Source organism: Zalophus californianus, chromosome 9 (assembly GCF_009762305.2).
Source record: "Zalophus californianus isolate mZalCal1 chromosome 9, mZalCal1.pri.v2, whole genome shotgun sequence".
Taxonomy (NCBI): Eukaryota; Metazoa; Chordata; class Mammalia; order Carnivora; family Otariidae; genus Zalophus; species Zalophus californianus.
The window spans coordinates 126,350,959-126,370,039 of NC_045603.1; the positions used below are offsets into that span (position 1 = coordinate 126,350,959).

Here is a 19,081-nt window from a genome sequence, read left to right on the forward strand (position 1 = left end):
CTCAAGGTCAGGGATTTGATCCTCTTGTCTCCCCTCGTGGACCTGCAGCAAATGTGGGAACAGAAGCAGCGTCCGTGTGTACAGTTTCGGGGGGATGGAGACAAGGGGCCTCTAACCCGGTTTGGGGAGGGGTTGGTGAGTCCGGAGCAGTTTCTCAAACCTTAAGTAGGGATTTTAGAAGATGAATAGGAATGAGGAGCATGAAAGTAACGTTGTAGAAAGACTTTTCCTATAAAGATGAGAAGGAGCAGTAGGTAGGAGGAGTAAGGGAAGCATGGGGTGGGGTCTGTGGGCTGTGTGTGCCAATGGGAGGGGTCCTGATTGTGGAGGACCTCAGGGGCCTTGAGATGGAGCCTGTAGGTCAGGGGCCAGCAGATTTTTTTTTTTTTTTTTTTTTTTTTTTTTAAGAGCCACAAGTAAATAGTTCAGGCGTTGCAAGCCCTAAGGTCAAAACTTCTGAACTCCACCACTGAAATGGAAAAACAGTCTTCGGCGACGTGCAAATGGCTGTGGCCGTGTTCCAGTAAAATTTTATTTATGGCCACACATTCAAACTCCACATAATCCTCAGAAGACGTGAACTATTCTTCTGATGTCTTTTTTTCCCAACCATTTAAAAGAGTAGAAACCATTCTTAGCTCGTGGACCATTCAAGAACAAGCCGCTCGCCACATTTGGCATCTGGCCATGTTTGGTGGGGGGCGTTAAAGGGTTTGAAGGGGGACAGGAAGCGGTCAGATCAGGATGTTGGCTAGCTCCGTCTGCCTTTGGTGGGATCTCGGGCAGGTGTGAAGACGATGAAGACAGTGGTGGTTTCTTTGAAGAGGCTGGGCAGCGGTCTGGGTTGAGGGATGGTGAGGGATGAAATAGGGCGACGTTAACAAGGATGGGAAGAAAGGCCTGCCTTGCGACCTATATTCTGCAGTTAAAATCAGAAAGAACTTGGTGATGGATATTCAAGGTAAGGAGTAAAAGAATGGTGCCCTAGCTCAGGCAGGACCCATCAGCTCTCACTGACCAGTCGCAATACAGAGTGCATCTTAATGCATATTTAGGTTTGGGCCATTTTATAGAGTCTCCCTTTAATCTGCAAAATGAGAGTAGTTTCAATAAATAGTGCCTCACCTAGTCCTAAGATTAGTCCCCTGGTGGGAACAATTTTGTTTGCTGTTGAATGGATAACCTAATTCTAGATGTTACTCTAGAAAAATGACACCCCATTACTCTGTAATAATCACCTAACCATACTGACATTTCCCCCCATCCTATCCTACCAAAAGAAGTAGCTAAATGATCTCCTTCAAAATATATAATTGCAGAACGTAAAGTAGGCTTCTGGTATTAGAAGAAATTCCAGTGGTAGAATCTAGGACATTGATTATAGTAAAACTCCTTTTGCTGTTGATTCAAGAATGCTTTAGCTTTTTCCAAATCTTAGCTGCTCTTGCGAAGCAGCAAACAGTGCAGAGAGAGCAGGAACCTTGTAATCCCAAATGTTAGTAAATGTTTCATTACCATAAAATTACATAAGTTATCCCTGCAGCCCTACAAAACTACCTTTCCACTTGCCCTGTTCTAGGGGATTTCTGCTGTGTGAGTATTAATGAAAGCAGAGTTAATTTACATTACAATTTCGCACGCCACCTGGGGACACAAAGACTTGAGTTAAATAAGAAAACACATGTGCGGTGTACATCCTGCAAATCCGCATTAAGGTAAATGATAAGATTGGAGGGGATTAACTCAGTGTATTTTGTAATGCCATATCCTTGCTTTTCATGATGTTGATTTTATCCCTCTGTGGCCATTAAGTTTTCTCCCTGAATCAGGTAGCCAAGTTCAGCTTCTTTAGCCTTTATTTTTGTCTCTGAGTTTTTTGAGAGATTTGTCTGGTGCAGATCTCTAAGACCTAGGTCTAGGATTCTTTAGCTGCTCTTTATGGTTGTCTAGTCAAGAAATATATCAAGTCGCTCAGTGAAAAAAAAATGGGTGATTGACTAACAAATTTGCAGGATTCAGAAGGTTGCTTTAGTATCGTAAGGTCGTTGGCCTGTTACCAAGGCGGCAATCCTTGAACCAAGACATTCTTCTCACTGTGGTTGCCCCAGCTGGGGAAGGGCCTTGGGTATAAAGCTGTTACTCACTGAAGAGGGATGCCCCATCCCTGCACTTTGTTTTATCCCTTTCTCCCCTCCAGTGCCCTTCTCTGTGCCCCGTTCAGGCACCCCCCCCCCCGGGCGCCATGACCCTGAGTGCTCTCAAGCCCAGTGATTGGAATAGCGTAATGGTAACCGCTGTGTTTATGCTTACTCTGTGAGGCATCGCACTGAATGTCTCCACCTGTCTCTTGAGAAATGTGTTGTTTATAGAGGAGCAAACAGACCTGGTGAGGGTAAGCACCTTGCCCCATCCTCCATGGCTAGAACTGGGGCGGAGCTCAGATTCAGACCTAGTGGGAATCGCAGTAGGGTTCTGGGGTTTGTGCCCACAGGACCAGCTCCACCTCGCCTCCCTCCCCCTCCGTGTCCGGCACTCCCCTGAGCCAGACTGCAGTGGTTCTGCAGACAGGAGCCTCCCTGGTCACCTGCAGGGTCTTTGCTTGTCCTTGCCCTCGCCTCTTTATCCCAAGGCATCAGTAGGGCTTTCACATCTGAGGCAGCTCAAAATGTATGGCAAGGAGTGCCCAGGAGTGTCCCGGTGGACTTATGTCACTGGGCAGCAGCCACTCCCTCCCGCACCTAAGCCAAAAGGGTTTATTGGAGCAGGAAACACGTCTGATTTCTGGAGTACCATGCTGGCATCTTTTAATCGACGTCCACCATGATGCTGGAATCTGGTCCACCTCATCTCTTCCCGGGTTATTACAGAGGCCTCTTAACTGGATGCTCAGTATCCAGTCTTGCCTCTTCCCCGGTCCGTCCTTCCCCCACAGCCAGATGTTTCTACAACAAATTTAATTGCCACTCCCTTGTCTAAAATCTTTGTGACTTCCCATTGCTCTTGGGATCAAGAATGATCCTATTTTAGGTTCCTTCTAAAGCCCTGAGTGGTCTGGCCCCTGCTCGTCTTTGCAGCCTTGTCTCGCATGGGGCCTCATGCCCCTCACACTGTCTGTCGTCCTTCAGAACCTGTGTTTCTCCAGGAAGCATGGTTTTATTCTTGCCTCTGAGCCTCTGCACATGCTGTTCCATCAGGGCCCCCTTCGTGCACATCCCCCAGCTTAGCACTTGCTGATCTCCTCACTTTTCACCACTGTGGTTCACACAATTACAGTTCTAGGCAGAGTAGCAGCTCTGTAGACCTCTCTTACATGAACAAATGAAAGCTACCCATTCCATTTTAGGTTTTTAACATCAATTTGGATCTGCCTCCCACATTCATGATCTGGGTTTGCCCATATTGCTGACTCAACTTCGTTTATCTTTTCAAATGTCTACTTTTTTTTTTTTTTCCTTCCTGTAAGCTTCTCTTTTCCCACTCTTCATTCAAGTCCTCCTTTTTAAAGACGTCTTGGACTGCTTTTCGGTCTGGTCATCATGATTACCAGCACAGCGATCCTGGGTAGCTCTCGGCCATGCTCCGCAGGACTGTTGAAAACTCTGGGTGCAACTCTTTCAGCCTGCAGGGTCCTTCAGTAGCCACCCCAGCCCTGTTTGGGCCACATGTGCCGGCAATGCAGGGAAGGAAAAACGAGTATTGGGTTTGCACACAATGTCTTAAAGGGATAGAATTCTCTCAATTATTTGTTGGGGTGAGTAGGGGGGAGCAAAGAGGAAGGCAGTTTATGATGGGCAGTGATTCTGGGGGGAAAAAAAGGAAATTAAATCGTGTAAAGTAAAAAGGAATCTCTAACAAGAAAATGCTCCCTGGTTCCAACAATTCATATGTTGGATGTAGATCTAGATTTACTTAGCACAGCCCCCTCTCCACTCCCATCAGTGACAGCAGAATTGTTGTTGAGGTGGGCCAGGTAATAGCAGTTGTTCTTTGTTGCTTTTTCCTCACTCCAGAGGTGACCCTGAAGGTCCACATCAGCGACGCCAGCACCCACCAGCCCGTCCCAGATGCGCTCATCGAGATATTCACCAACCAGGTGTCCATCGCTTCCGGCACCTCGGGGACAGATGGCGTTGCCTTCATCAAGTTCCCATATAAGCTGGGCAGTCAGCTGATCGTCACCGCCACGAAGCATGCCTACGTGCCAAACTCTGCCCCGTGGAAGCCAATCCGATTACCCGGTAAGGCCGTCTTAACCTTTCCCTAGAGCAGAGCTCACGGTCCAGGCTAGTGCTGGAGTCAGGCACAGAAGCGATTTTGAGAGTGGAAGGCAGGCGATCAGAAAAATAGGGGTTTAGTCTCTGCTTTACTTTTGGGGGACTTTTTTTTTGAGATTTTATTATTTATTTGTCAGAGAGAGAGAGAGGGAGAACAAGTGCACAAGCTGGGGGAGCGGCAGGCAGAGGGAGAAGTAGGCTCCCCGGGAAGCAGGGAGCCCAATACGGGGCTCAATCCCAGGACCCCGGGATCACGACCTGAGTTGAAGGCTGACACTCCACCGACTGAGCCAGTCAGGCGCCCCTACTTTTGGGGGCTTCTTATGGGAAGGATAGGTGGGGTTCTGTATGAAGCAGGTGGGGGCTCTCCCTCAGTGTACACACACAACAGAATCAAAAGCCTTAGAGTTTCTGCCCATTTCCCCAGCATCCTCCTTTGTACCTTTTTGATTCCAACTGGTAGGATGGCATTGGGGCAGTGCTCTGGAACGGAGCTTCCTTGTTCTGCTTCACGGGGCCTGACAGAACACTGGCCAAAGAGGCAGGGGGGGATGGGGACTCTGTCTCTCTTTCCCCCTTCTTACCTGCTAAGGGAAAACCCACTCCTGTGTGTTTCCTCAATACTCTTCCTCACTTCCGGCACTTCTGATCACCCAACGTGCTCGGTATTTTCCCAAGCAGTTCTCAGATTCTCGGACACCAGCTGGGTGCCCTACATTTTAACTCCGTACTGACGCTATCCACTGTCCACCTGGAGACAGCATCGGATCCCACAGGTGAAGGGCTCAGTCCCACATGACTGCCCCCACCCCTCGTCAGACACCAATCACAAGTCCACGTTGTCCCCTGGGCTTCTGACCCACGGGCTATAAATCAGAGGTCCCCCAACCTCCTCCTCAGGTTCGACTCGGTGGCCACAGTGGCTCTCAGAACTCAGGGAAACAGTCGTTAAAAAACAAAAGTCAACCAAGTAAATTTGAAGTCTGTTTGGCTTTATTTAAGTGATTCGTAAATCAGGCAGCATCCATCTCAAAAGTAGAGGGGAGCTTCAAGGAGATGCACTAAAGGGAAGATTTTGTAGGAAGGAAGGTGGGGTGAGGAATTACTAGCAAAAGAAAAGAAAGGATTGTTTCAGGCAAGGTCACTTTTCCTTAGGGGGAAGGGCAGGGATCTTATCAGGTGGCTCACCTCATCTTCTTTTGAGGGGGAGTGGAGAGGGCCCGTGTGACAGATTACCTCATCGATGCTGATCAAAAAAATTCCTGACTGACCCAGTTAAAACTGTATTTAGGTTAGGTGAGGTATTAAGTTCCAGTTTGGTGATTTGGCCTCAGTGACGCCGTGTTGGGCCTGTGGGTTTTTTTGGTTTTTGTTTTGAACACAGTTTACTTACTAAAACACTGGTTCGTTACAAAGGTATTGAAGGAACAGCCCGATGGAGGAGATCGTATAGGCAAGGGGTGTAAGGAAGGGGCGCAGCACCTCCACGCCTTCTCTGGGCGTACCACCCTCCCGGCACCTCCGTGTGTACAGCTACCCAGAAAGCTCTCTAACCTCATCCTGTTGGGTTTGTATGGAGGCTTCACGACATAATCAGGACTGATGAACTCATTGGCCACTGGTGATTGACTGGACCTCCAGCCCCTCTCCCCTCCCCATGGTCAAGGGAGTGAGGCTGAAAGTTCCAACTTGGTTGGTTCTCCTGCCAACCAGCCGCCACCCGTAGGTCATCTAGGAGCTTTCCAAAAGTCACCTCATTAGCTAAACCCACATCGAAAGAGACATGTTATGAGTAATACAAGTCACCTTTATGGCACTTATCACTTAGGAAATGCCATGGGTTTAGGAGCTGTGGTCTAGAAACAGGACCAAGACCAGAGACATATTTCTTACTGTGAATCACAGGATTAAGTCACCATTCACCCCTTCACAGTGCTGGTCTCCCACAGGGGCAAGCATGGTGCCTGACACAGATTCTGCTTGGGATGTGGTAGGTGGAGAGTTGGACGTGGCCCCCCTTCTGTCCCCTCACCTCTGGCTCCCGCTAGCACCTGGACCACATTATCTGTTAGCACCAAGATTAGGCACAAGGAGGTGCTGAGGGCTGGAGGGAGATGCTGCCAGGGTGGAGTTTGGAAACAGGCTGACTGGTTCTGGCACCCAATCTGTGCTTGAGCCCCTCTAGCTCCCTTGCCAATCTCTGTAGAATGGAGCTCATACCACCTGGTAGAGTTGTTCTGATTGCAAAGCAGTTAACATACGTAAATGACCTTTCAGTGCCTAAAGCACAGTAGGGGCTCAATAAATAGCAGAGTGGCTGGCAAAATACCAGTGTCAGTGTTCAGCTCTGTGCCACTGCACCACTAGACACACACTCCATCAGGGTCCCCGCTGCCTCTGGGGACACATGGGAGCCAAGTGTGGCTATGCCTGCCTCATAAAGCCCTGGCATCTACCCTCATTCACAAAATTCTCTTTAGTTCTATTTACATTTATTAAGTACCTATTATGTGCCAGGCACTGCCCTGGCCACTAAGAATAGAGATGTAGAGACACAGAGCTTACCCCTGGGGAGTTTGTAACTTAGTTCGGGAGTTATGTAGTCAGCCACCAAAGCCATTCCCGTCTAATGGGTATGTTCATGCATATATATGCATAGGGGATGCTGGAGCAGGAAGGTTCAGCCTAGGTGAGGGAATAAAGGCTTCCTGGAGGAGGTGGGAGGGGAGCTGTGTCTGGAGGATGAATAGATATTAGCATTAGAAGGTGCTTTGTAAGGGGCACTTGGGTGGCACAGTCAGTTAACCATCTGACTCTTGGTTTCAGCTCGGGCCGTGATCTCAGGGTCCTGGGATCGAGGCCCGCATCAGTCTCTGCACTGACTGTGGAAGTCTGCTAAAGTTTCTCTCTCTGTCCTTACACCCTGCACCCCACCCCCTGTGTTTGCATGCTCTCTCTCCCTCTCTCAAATAAATAAATAAATCTTAAAAAAAAGAAAAGAGGTGCTTGTAAAAAAACACACAGATTCCAGGACTCATCCTTTCAGTCTGGGGATTGATCCAGAAGTCTGCAATTTAACAACGACCTCCCCCCCACACACAACACACACACACACGCTCCACTTATGGATAAAAGCATTCACTAAAGTTGGAGACCACTGCTTTGTGAACTATGGAAAGTGGATTTGATATAGGTACAACTGAGGAGATCTTTTGGAAAAATCTTAGAGAAAAGGGGATAAACCATGAGAAATGTTTAGCAGACAAAATGCAGAATGTCTCTGAGAACAGGTGACAGAGCCTTAAGGGAAAGGACAAAACAGAAGAAATGTAAGTTGAATCTCGGGTTTCTAGCTGGTGATAGAGCGGATGGAACAGATGGTCAATAGGGTTGGGAGACCCACCACTTCATGGTTCCCTAAAGTTGACTCAGTTGATGCAGTGGGTTAAAAGAAGCCCCCTTCTGCTTCCCCATTCCCCTGTGCTCAGGGCTCAGGCAGAGGGGGATGCAGGTGCTAGCAGAGGTGGGGGATGGGAGGGCAGGAATGAGTGTTGGGGGTCATCATTGATGATGAGTTTAGTGGAGGGGACACTGGTTTTAAGCTGCCTCTGGGACACAAGTGTGTTTAGCCTGTAGTTTGAAGTGATTTGAGGGCTCAAGGCGTTTGGAGGTAGAAGTGTGGTTTGGGGGTCATTAGTATTGTTGAGATCAGAACCATGAACTCATTAGCATTGTTGGGTTCAAAACCATGAACTCACCAAAGCATGGGGGGGCAGATCTGGGACGGAATCCTCAGCCCACAAAATAGGAAGATGATCTTTATTAGGTTATATATGAAGAAAATGTTTGACCGCCTCCATTTTTCACACTGAGAAATCACTGGAAACAACCCAGGGAAGCTTAAATGGTAGCCAGACACCACAACTCCACCTTTGCTGGGAGAGCCCCTGCACAAACTATCAGTATATTCTATAAAGTCGCCATGCACCCCTGGGGTAGTCAATACTGAGCCATGGCTTTCAGGGGAAATTCAGGATTAGGGTCCTCGGAGCTTCCTGTCATAACATTTTCATCAGCCAAGCAATATATCACCTTGGTTTATGTGTGTTTTGGGGTGTTTAAAGACGCATGATTTAGGGGCACCTGGGTGGCTCAACCATTTAAGTGTCTGCCTTCGGCTCAGGTCATGATCTCGGGGTCCTGGGAGATCTGGGATGGAGCCTGCATCGGGCTCCCTGCTCAGTGGGGAGTCTGCTTCTCCCTCTCCCTCTGTTCCTCCCCCTGTTTGTGCTCTCTCTCTCAAATAAATAAATTTAAAAAGCTTGTAAAAAAAAAAAAGACACTTGATTTAATAATATACTGCTGGTTCATGAACATGGAACTCATGGCCAACAGCTCCATAACTCCTGGTTGAACAAGGCTTATCTAACATATGTTTTTCCCATAAGCACCTCCCAGCCTTCCTGCAGTTAGGAATGGCAGCCCTGGGCCTGGGGGCCATTTTAAACAGCGAAATCACCAAAAAGAAGCACAGGAATGTGAAAAACCTGGCACTTACAGTATGCGAGCTGAAAGGAAAAGGCAGAGCGTCGCCTTGTTTGACCTCAGCTGGAAACATGTGCATCCGGGCCTCAAATTTTTGACCGCTCTGTACTTGCTCATATAAAGCATCATAAGGATTGACTGTGGGGTCACAAATGAATTTTAGCAAGGAGGTGCATTCGCAAACACTGAATCCACAAATAATGAGGGTTCAGTGTACTGTAATTACATTTGTTTTGACTTTGTTAACATGATCATTTGAGAAAAAGCAACCATTTCCATAATAGCCGTTTTCTTAAATGAGTCAAAAAATGGAAACGATGTGGTTTAATTGGAAGGGTTTGGGACGAGGCATGAAGACCCCTGGGTTCTCGCCCCACCCGCCCCCAGCTGCCCCCCACACGGGGGCCCATCATGGCTTTCCAAGCCCACATTTCTCATTTCTAAAACTAAATTAATTAGACTGACTAATTTTCAAGGATCCACCCATGCCTTTGATTATTTTTCTGTTTGCCTTGTTAATATAATCAAGATACTCTTAACTAGAATCTGACAGAAAAGGTGACCAAACCTTGGACTTGCCTATTATAAAAGGCAGAGTAAACTATTGTTTCCATGCTTGCTTTTGGAGGTCAAGAAAATACTGTTGGTACTACAGATAACTGGATAAGGAACAGAGAAAAGCTGGGAGCCTCTCCTAAAATGTGGTGAGAATTCGAAACTAGAAAATGCTTTCTTTTCTACGCGGGCGCACACGGTTTTGTTGGCATTCTTCAGAGATTTTGGAATGGATTTCTTTTTTCATCCTTGACAGTCCTTCTTGGAGAATGTGTTGGTTTTGCCCTTTCAAGGAAGGGGGTGTAGATTGGAGAGGGGGATGCCCAGCATAAGGAGAGTACCCTTTACCCTTGGCAAACAGGTAAAACAAATTCACTTATGGAAAATGCAGTCCATCAACGAAAGACTGTAAGTCCACCTCTTAATTAGGCCCATCTCCATAGTTATCGCTCTACCAGGCCTATTGCAGCCGCCTCCAGCTCAGTCCGTCTGCCCCTTCAAACCACCTTCTATATTCAGTGAGCATCCGTGTCTTAAAAATATGTACCTACATATATATATATAATTATGTTACACGTCTGCCTGAAGGGCTTCAGTGTCCCCAGGATAAAGTTTAGACCTTCCTTCCCTAGTCCCTTCTACCTTATGTATCTCATGGTCTAGACGCCTGGGCAATTTGTTGTTCTCTTGATGAAGCTGACATGTCACCCACTCTGTTTGTCTGCACGGTTACTCCTTGACCGATGCTCTCTTGGCGAGTTTGTCTTGGGTGTTCCATGCCCAGCCTGGCTGTTTGCTGCTCCGTGTAGTCTTCCTGATTCTTGCAGGTGGAGTTCGACATTCCTTTCTCTCTACTTACCAAAACACAAACATCTGCCTGGAAGGACAAGAACCTCCAGACATCAGCCAGCATCCCCCCTGTGATGGGGGTCCGGGGTCTCTCTGCGCCCCCCTCCCACCCCCTGGGGCATTCAGTCCCTTCTCTCCTGCTCCGGGAAGCCCCTGTGGTGCCTCTCAGCCCACTCATCATGAGAGGTCATTTTTCTCTCCAGGATAAAAGGCTTTAGAACGTCTGCTAGAGCAGACGCCTTATGTATGGAAGTACCAAATGTTTTCGGTTAGAGATGTTCACAGAACACCCTGCGGTGGTCACACACATCTCGAGAGACTGATCACAGGTGACTTCAGAGCTCAGAGTCCCCCACAGCAGTCGGCACAGAACTGTTCAGGGCCCGGGAAGTGCCACTTAGGATGTGTGTGAGCTCTCTGATGGGACAGGGCGTTTGTGAAGGCAGCATCACTACAGTGACCCTTTCTTCTGGGCCACTGGGGACCCAGTGCTGTTGGGTGAAGGGATCATTGTTAAAGAAGGTTAAGTGTCCCTTTGAAGCGGTTACGAAGGATTTATCCAAGGTAGGTCTCCCTGCTTTAATCCTGGTTCACACGCATTCCCTGATCCTCCCTCCCCCAACCTGAAGTGACTTTTCTCCCAACTTTGTACTCCAAAGATGAAGTCTTTTTTTTTCTTATTCTTTTTGTTTTTGTTTTTGTATTTAAAATTATAATTCATATGCCATTAAGTTCACCATTTTGAAGCGTGCAGTTCACAAAATTTTACAACCATCACCACTAACTAATTCCAGAATATTTTCTGAACCCCCCATGACCCCCAGGCCCTGGCAACCACCGATCTCCTCTCTGTCTCTGTGGTTGGCCTATTCTGAACATTGCAGATAAATGGAATTCTGTAATATGGAGCCTTCTGTGTCTGGCATCTTTTACTTTGTGTAGCATTTTCATGGTGCATCCGTATTATAGCCTGAATCAGTATTTTTTCCTTTTTTATGAATGAATGATGTTCCATTGTATGGATGGACCTCATTTTATCTGCTTATTGGTTGGTGGATATTGGGTTGTTTCCATTTTTTGCCATGAACATTGACTTATAAGTTACTGTGTGAATATACATTCTCAGTTCTCTTGGGTCTCTACCTAAAAGTGGAATTGTTGGATCAGATGGTAACTCTGTGTGTGATATATTTTGAGGAACCACCAGATTATTTCCACAGCACCGAGGTGCATTCTTGTGTTGCTCATGGCAATGACCACCTTCCACTTGTGTGCCCCAGGCCCCTTCTAATTAGAACCTCGCAGGCGCAGATTGCCTCCAGCACTGATTTGTTCCACACCTCGAGCACTGGGCCTTGTATATAATGGCAGCTCCGTAAGTTGACTGGAGAGGGGATAGGAAAAGAGAGGTCATGTCCAAGGCCAGCTCACTGGTCCCCTCCGGGCACTATTAAGACCCAGGAGTCCTAACAGATATTCTTAGCACTTGGTATTTCTGGTCCCCGATATTTTCCCAGAAAGTCAGTTTACCTCTCTAGACCTTGCTTTCCTCATCTTTAAACTTGGACTGGATAAAGCCCGGTCTTTGAATTTGAGTCTGTGTAGCATAGCAGTTGAGAACAGACTGCAGAGTTAAGTCCTAGCTCCAGTATTTACCAGCTGTGGGATCTTGCACAAGTTAATTCCTTACCTATAAGCCTGTTTCCTTACCTGTCAAATGGACAAGTTAATAATATCTGTTTCATAGAGTTGGATTTTTTTTTTAAGATTTATTTACTTATTTGAGAGAGCGTGGCATGCCTCGTGCACACACATGCGTGAGCAGAGGGAGGAGCAAAGAGGGAGAGAAAGACTCTCAAGCAGACTCTTGAGCACGGAGTCCAACAGGGAGGCTCCATCCCACGACCCTGAGATCATGACCTGGGCCAAAACCAAGAGTTGAAGGGTTAGCCGACCGCGCCACCCAGGCGCCGCCATAGAGTTGTTTTGAGATTTAAATAAATCACCAAATTTAAAGCACTTAGAATAATGTCTGACATGTTACTAAGGGTTCAGTGACCTTAGCATTATTTTTCCATAATACATTTATTTGTTTTTTCTTTTATTCATGTTCTCCTCAGAAACATGCAGGCTTTGTGAATTTTTTAGTTGAAAGTCTAGGTTCTTTTTTTTTTTTTTAAGATTTATTTATTTATTTGAGAGAGCGAGGATGAGAGAGAGAGAGTTCAGTTGGTTAAGCAACTGCCTTCGGCTCAGGTCATGATCCCGGAGTCCCGGGGTCGAGTCCCACATCAGGCTCCCTGCTCAGCAAGGCGCCTGCTTCTCCCTCTGACCCTCCCCCCTCTCATGTACTCTCTCTCTCTCATTCTCGCTCTCTCAAATAAATAAATAAATCTTTAAAAAAGAAAGTCTAGGTTCTTAAGCAAGAATTTTAAAAACACGACTGCTGTCATCTTATTAGTTTCCAGAATACGGGGGCATGTTCTTCTGTCATGTGGCATTTGTTACCCTGAGCACATGTTTTTAAAGTCTTTTTTTAACATTAATATCTAACTTTATATATTTTACATTCATATAATGTGTAGTATATTCCTAATGTGAAGAGACTCAGATACTTTACTAAAAACTTCTAGGCAAATAAAAACTAGTCGATTGTTAGAGCGTGAGCAGTTGTTATACGAGAGATTGTGGGATTCTTGTAGCATCCAGAAAGTCTTGCTAATCAGACTTAAATGAAAAATGTTTCCTTTCTCTCTACTCACAACACTCCTGACACAAATGAATGGGGCTTTTTCTCAAACCAACCAATTCTCTAATTCTCTGGACACCAATGGGGTGTCCTACAGTAGCATTACCCAGAGTCAGCACAGACCCCCAGGTGAAGGGCTCAGTCCCACGAGACTGCCACCCCCCCCCCCCACTCACACATAACTCCCAGTGTGTCACCACCTGTGCTTCGGGCAACTGGCTCCAAATCAGGGGTGCCTACGACCCTTTCTCAGGTTCAGTAATTTGCTATAGTGGCTCAAGAACTCGGGGAAACATTTATTTAAATTTGCCAACTTATTATAAGGGATATCATAAAGGATACAGATGAACAGCCAGAGGAGGAGATACACAGACGAGGTCTGGAAGGGTCCTGAACACGGCAGCTTCTGTCTCTGGGATTTGAGGTGTCCCACCCCCCAGCACATAGATGCATTCACCAATCTGGAAACTCCCCAAACCCTGTACTTCTGGAATTTTCATGGAGGTTTCATCATGGAGGCAAGATTGATTATGAATTTAATCTCTCACCCCTCTCTCCTCCCTGGAGGTGGAGGGGTGGGGCTGAAAGTTCCAAGCTTCTACTTACAACTTTCTGGTGACCAGCCCCCATCCAGGAGCCCACCCAGTCGCCTCATTAGAACAAAAAAATCCTCCTAACACCCAGGAAACTACAAGGGAGTTAGGCGCTCTGTGTCAGGAACCAGGGTCAGACACCAAATAATATTACATATCTTATTATGTCACATACTAAAAATCAGTATTGTTGATTGATTTGAAATCAGACAATACAAAGAATGCAGTGTGCCCCCAAAATCAAGGTGGGCATTTTGATTTAAATTTCAGAATTCCCTTATGTCCATTTTTGTTTCTGCAGTATTTTCTTCACTGAGCCTGGGCCTGCTTCCAGAACGATCTGCCACTCTAATGGTGTATGAAGATGTTGTCCAAATAGTCTCAGGATTCCAAGGTATGTTGAATATTGAAAAAGAGAAGTGACAGTAACTTTTGTTACTGTCTACTGTCTACTAAGATCTTAGGAGAGACAGCTTCTTATCAGACGGTGATGGCAATGAATTTACCCAGAGCTGAACACAACGTGTGTTGTCCGTGTGAGTGCGCAAACACACTTGAATTCTTGGTTAAACCATCCACTGCCTGTGATCTTGTTTCTTTAGGGCCAGCCTTTAAGTGCGTGAGAGAAAAGAAGGGACCGCCACCACTCTGCCCATACCACATCTCTCTCTTCTCCAAAGTTGAGGATATTTACCTCGTGAAGGACCCCACCTGAGCCTCATGAGCAAAGGTTCATAAGTATTCAAGGGGTTAGAGTTTCAGTTTTGTACAACGAAAGGATCTAGAGATCTGTTGCACAATAACGTACCCAACACTACTATACTGTACACTTAAAAATGATTGAGATGGTAAATTAAATGGTATGTGTTTTTTAACACAACAAAACAAAATACCCCCCCCCTTAAAAAAAGAGAAGATTTGTAGACTTCCAAGTGGGGTCTTTTCTCTCTCTTGTCCCTCATTTTCTTAACCCATCTGACATACATACAGTGATGTGCATAAATGTGACCTCACACCTCATTTCTCCTGTGGAGACACTAGTACAGAAAGCTTAAGGGATTTCTCTGAGCTGGTGGTGGAGTTAGAATTGGGAATAATACTTATGTCAAACGTATTTGTGCCAAGATCTGTTTCTTTCATCTAAATCATGGGCCAGAGAGCGATCTTTCCAGGCTTTTAATGTTCCATCAGATTAATTTTTTATTTACTTCATTTTAATACCATTCGATAAGTATCATTCTCTACCTAACCACATTCTTGTGCCATTTGCAAATGAGGTGAATTCATTCATTCTTTTTTTGTTGAGTGGCTGTGGGGAACGTGCAGAGGTGAATACCCAGCCATATAATTAACATATAACATCGTATTCCTTTTAGGCATACAACATAATGATTGGATATATGTGTATATTGCAAAATGATTGCCACAGTAAGGCCAGTTAACATCCCTCACCCCACATAGCTACAAGTTTTTCTTCTTGTGATGAGAACTTTCAAGACCTACTCTCTTAGCAACTTTCAAATATACAATACAGTATTAAACTATATCACCATGCTGTACATTATATCCCCAGGACTTAGTTATAACTAGAAGTTTGTGCCTTTTAAGCCCCTTCACCCACTTCCCCCACCCCACTCCCCCACCTCTGGCAACCACCAGTCTGTTCTGTTTCTATGAGTTCAGTTTGTTTCAGATTGCACATATAAGTGAGATCATGCAGTACCTGTCTTTCTCTGTCTGGCTTATTTCACTTAGCTTAATGTCCTCCAGGTTCAACCATATTGTCACAAATGGCAGGATTTCCTTCTTTTTTATGGCTGAGTAACCTTCCATCGTACATCACATTTTCTGTATCCGTTTATCCATTGATGGACACTTAGGTGTGTCCACGTCTTGGCTCTTCTAAATAATGCTGCAGTGAACATGGAGTGTGACGATGGTTTTCTTGAAATGAGGGAACGATTGTACTTCCTTCTCGTGTTCTTCACTAAGAGAGGAATCTTTAGTGTCTTGTTCACATTTCGACTGGACTAAATTCCAATAAAGACCAAAATGATCTTTATCGGAATTTTGGTCTTTATCAGAATTTAACCCAGTGGAAAATAATAGCAAGAGTTGAATGGTGGCGATGAATGTCCTTGATACAGATAGGCTGTCCTCACCCATTTATGTCATGGCATAGGTTAGGATAATCAGAGTCTAATTTAGAGCTGACTGCAGCTCTTCAAATAGCAAATGAGAGTGACAAATCCCCTGGACCAGACTCCTTGTGGCTTTGGAGTTTGAGACCTACTTCGCATTTCCTGAGGAAAGGAGCCTGTGCAGCCTGCCAGCAACTCAGACCCAGCCTGGTCCGGACTCTGCTGCTTCTGACTGGGGTTGTTGTTGCTGTGCTGTGTGTCCACGTGGCAGGGGGACTGACACAAAGCAATTAAACAGGGAGTGTGACCCACATGTCACAGCATCTTCTTTTTAGATATGCCTTAGGACCCACTGTTTTCTTTCACAGCCTCGAATGTTTTGATTTTTTGTTTAAAAAAACTCACCACGGGGCACCTGGGTGGCTCAGTCAGTTGGGCGTCTGCCTTCAGCCCAGGTCACGCTCCCGGTGCTGGGTGCTGGGATCGAGCCCCGTGTCGGGCTCCCTGCGCGGCGGGGAGCTCGCTTCTCCCTCGCTTTCTGCTCCTCCCCCCGCTCATGTGCACTCTTTCACTCTCTCTCAAGTAAATAAATAAGTCTTTTAAAAATAAATAAATAAAAATAAAAGTAAAAAACGGACCACCTGCCATATGTTACACAGCGTTCTAAGTGTTCCTCTTAACTGGCTCTTTCCCCACCCTTTCCTCAGAGTTAGTCCTCATCTCCTCTCTTGCTGGCTATTCTCATTCTTTGTTCCAGTTTTCTTCTGCTTTCTCTGAATTGCCCATTCTTTCCCCAAGATGTTGGTCCACCAGCATCTTTGGTAGAACGTTCTCAAGAAGCCAGCTGGGCTTCTGCAGTGTGGACCTGCCCGTGGGCCTTTATAAATGGAGACAGGCCAGGCTGCAGGATACAGACCAGAAACGACATTGTCCAGGAGAGCCCCCCCACCCCCCCCACCCCTGCCTGCCCCAGCCCTCCCTCACCCTGTGTCCTCTGGGCACAGATATGGCTGCAGCCACTCCCTTCCACCTCTTCTCTGAGCACTGCCCCCCTTCCTGGTCTGAAATGTCCCTGAGTTCACACAGCCTTCCCTGCAGCCTTCTCAAGTGGGGGCTGAGCTTACATGACTTGCCTCTTTGCAGCTCCTTGGAGGCTGGCTGGACCACTCACCACCAGTGTCTTGGTCACCTTTCCTCCTGGACTCATGATATGAGCTCCTAGTTCCCAGGTTCACGATGCTCCTCTGATTGTTTCTTGGGAACGTTAGCATACCCGCGGATGATGCCATCTGCTGCTGTTCCACTCCCGGGGTGCTTCTCTCCCCGCTGGGTGACTGACCACCCACTTCTGCAGTCATGCCTTAGGCCTCCTCATTCCAGCAAAGGCACCACCTCCAAGCTCAGCCACCACATTCCCTCCTCTTACCTGTGATAACAGCTCACGTACCACTGAGGGCTCCAGAGCCGTGACCCACCGTGTCCTTGCCAACAGGATTGCCTCCCTCTGCAGTCGAAGTGCCATTGTCCCCTTGCAGTACTCCCCCTCCAGCAGTATTGCTCCCCTCCCCCTCTGCCACGTTTGCCTGACTCAGTAACTTCTGAGCCTGGTTGACCTGAGCCACGTATGGCCACCCCAGCACAGCCACACATGGCTGCACTGACCCTCACATTGCAGTGACTGGTTGCACAGCTGGTTCATGACCACAGGCCTCAAATGGGCATCAGCCCTGCAGGGCGGGGGCCCTTTCTGGTCGTTTGTTTTCTGAGTCTCCAAGACGACTTTGACACCCTCTTCTTGATCTCCTGACTGTACACCCACACTCACATCCTCGCTCTTAGCTCATGACGTCGCTACGTACTTCACAGAGAAACTGAGAGCCCTCACTTGCCCACCTGCAAGTCCACAGACGCGCCTGCTGCTCCTTGTTGTGCTGGAAGGAGTGTCCCTGTCCAAGTACACGCCAGTCCCTCTCTTTGTGCTCTGCATCCCCATCTCTTCTCTTGCACAGGGATTTCAGTGTTCCCTCTCGCTCCCGCCCCACCTTTTTCTCCCATGCTGGGGTGGACAGATATTACAGTTGTGCATCTCTGCCAGTTGCTTCCACGACCATGCCCGGCTCTCGCCATTGCCCTGGGTCCCTGTGATGTCTACATGCCCTTCTTTCCTGCTTCCTCACCTGCCTTTCCCTGTTCGGCACACTGCAAGCCCTCCCCTGCCTCAGCTCTTCGTACCGACTGCTTTGTTGGAGTCTCTTACAAGCCCCACGTGGCCAAACCCAAGGACATTTCTCTCCGCATCTCCCTGGACGTCTCCGCAGCATCCTGCAGAGGTGACTCGAGACTCTCCTCCCTTCACTCCCATAACATCATGCCTTGATTTTCTTTCTCTTGGTCACTTCTCTGGACACTCTGGTGACTGTCCTGGGCCTACATTTCTTCTTTCAAGGACTCTCCCTAGAAGATATCATGGGCCCATGCCTTAATGCTCCCCGGACATGGATAACTCCCAGTCTCTCACCTCCAGCCTGGACTCCCCAAGAGGGAGGCCCTCAGCTAGCTGCTTCTTTGTCGTTTCGACTTGGCTGTCTAATAGGCATCTCAGACTTGACTTATACACACAGAACTTTGGCTGTGTTTTATTCTCCATCTCCATAGACAGTACAAACATGGTACCTCAGGGGTCAAGCCAAACCCTAGGAACTATCCCTGGCCCTTCTGTCCTCACAGCTGGCTCCCTGGCAGGGCTGCTTCTCTCTATCTGCGTTGCACCACACGGTTCCAAGACACAACCCCCGGCCCCGGCCCGGAGAGTTGCAGTAGGTTTTTAATTGGCTGTCTCGTTCCCACCCTCGCCAACCTATAATCTAGTCTTCACCCAGTTACAGCAATCAAGTCCCCTTGCTTCTGCTCTTCAGCAGCTTTCCCTCTAGAATAAAGTCCCAAATGCTTACACTCTTTGCTGGACAGCGCCCTGGCCCTGAGCCTCGGTGGCTGTGTGGTTACCTGGAAGGTGAGGGTCGGTAAGAAGGGGCGGAGACTGCGGTATTTGTATACATGGTTTCCCTCGGGCAGGCTTTCTGCAGCCCGGCCCCCTCCACGCATACTTCTTAGTCCCCACAGTTCCCGTTGTAGACCTCTCCTCTTCTCCTTCCCAGGCACCTTTGACCTCCACTGCACCCACATGTGTGACCCCTTCTCAGTCCCCCTGTCCCTGGGAGCGGCACTGACCCTATCAAGCTGTTTTTGACAAGGGCTCACACTGCAGCCTACGGAGCCCATGCTGTAACCACACTTTATCCCACCATGCCTGCCAGACCTCCTCGTCACTGCCCACTCCACCCCTGAGACCTCATTGTCTCCCCTGGTGACTCTGAG

The 19,081-nt window shown here is 47.5% G+C and overlaps 1 protein-coding gene across 1 annotated transcript in view; it reads left to right on the forward strand.

The window, feature by feature from the left end:
- The window catches only part of FAM171A1 (family with sequence similarity 171 member A1), a 123,283-nt gene that overhangs the window by 59,746 nt on the left and 44,456 nt on the right, over positions 1-19,081 (forward strand). The window contains 2 exon segments of the mRNA XM_027594751.2: positions 4,011-4,238; positions 13,867-13,959. Of these exon segments, the coding sequence (XP_027450552.2) occupies positions 4,011-4,238; positions 13,867-13,959 (321 nt within the window).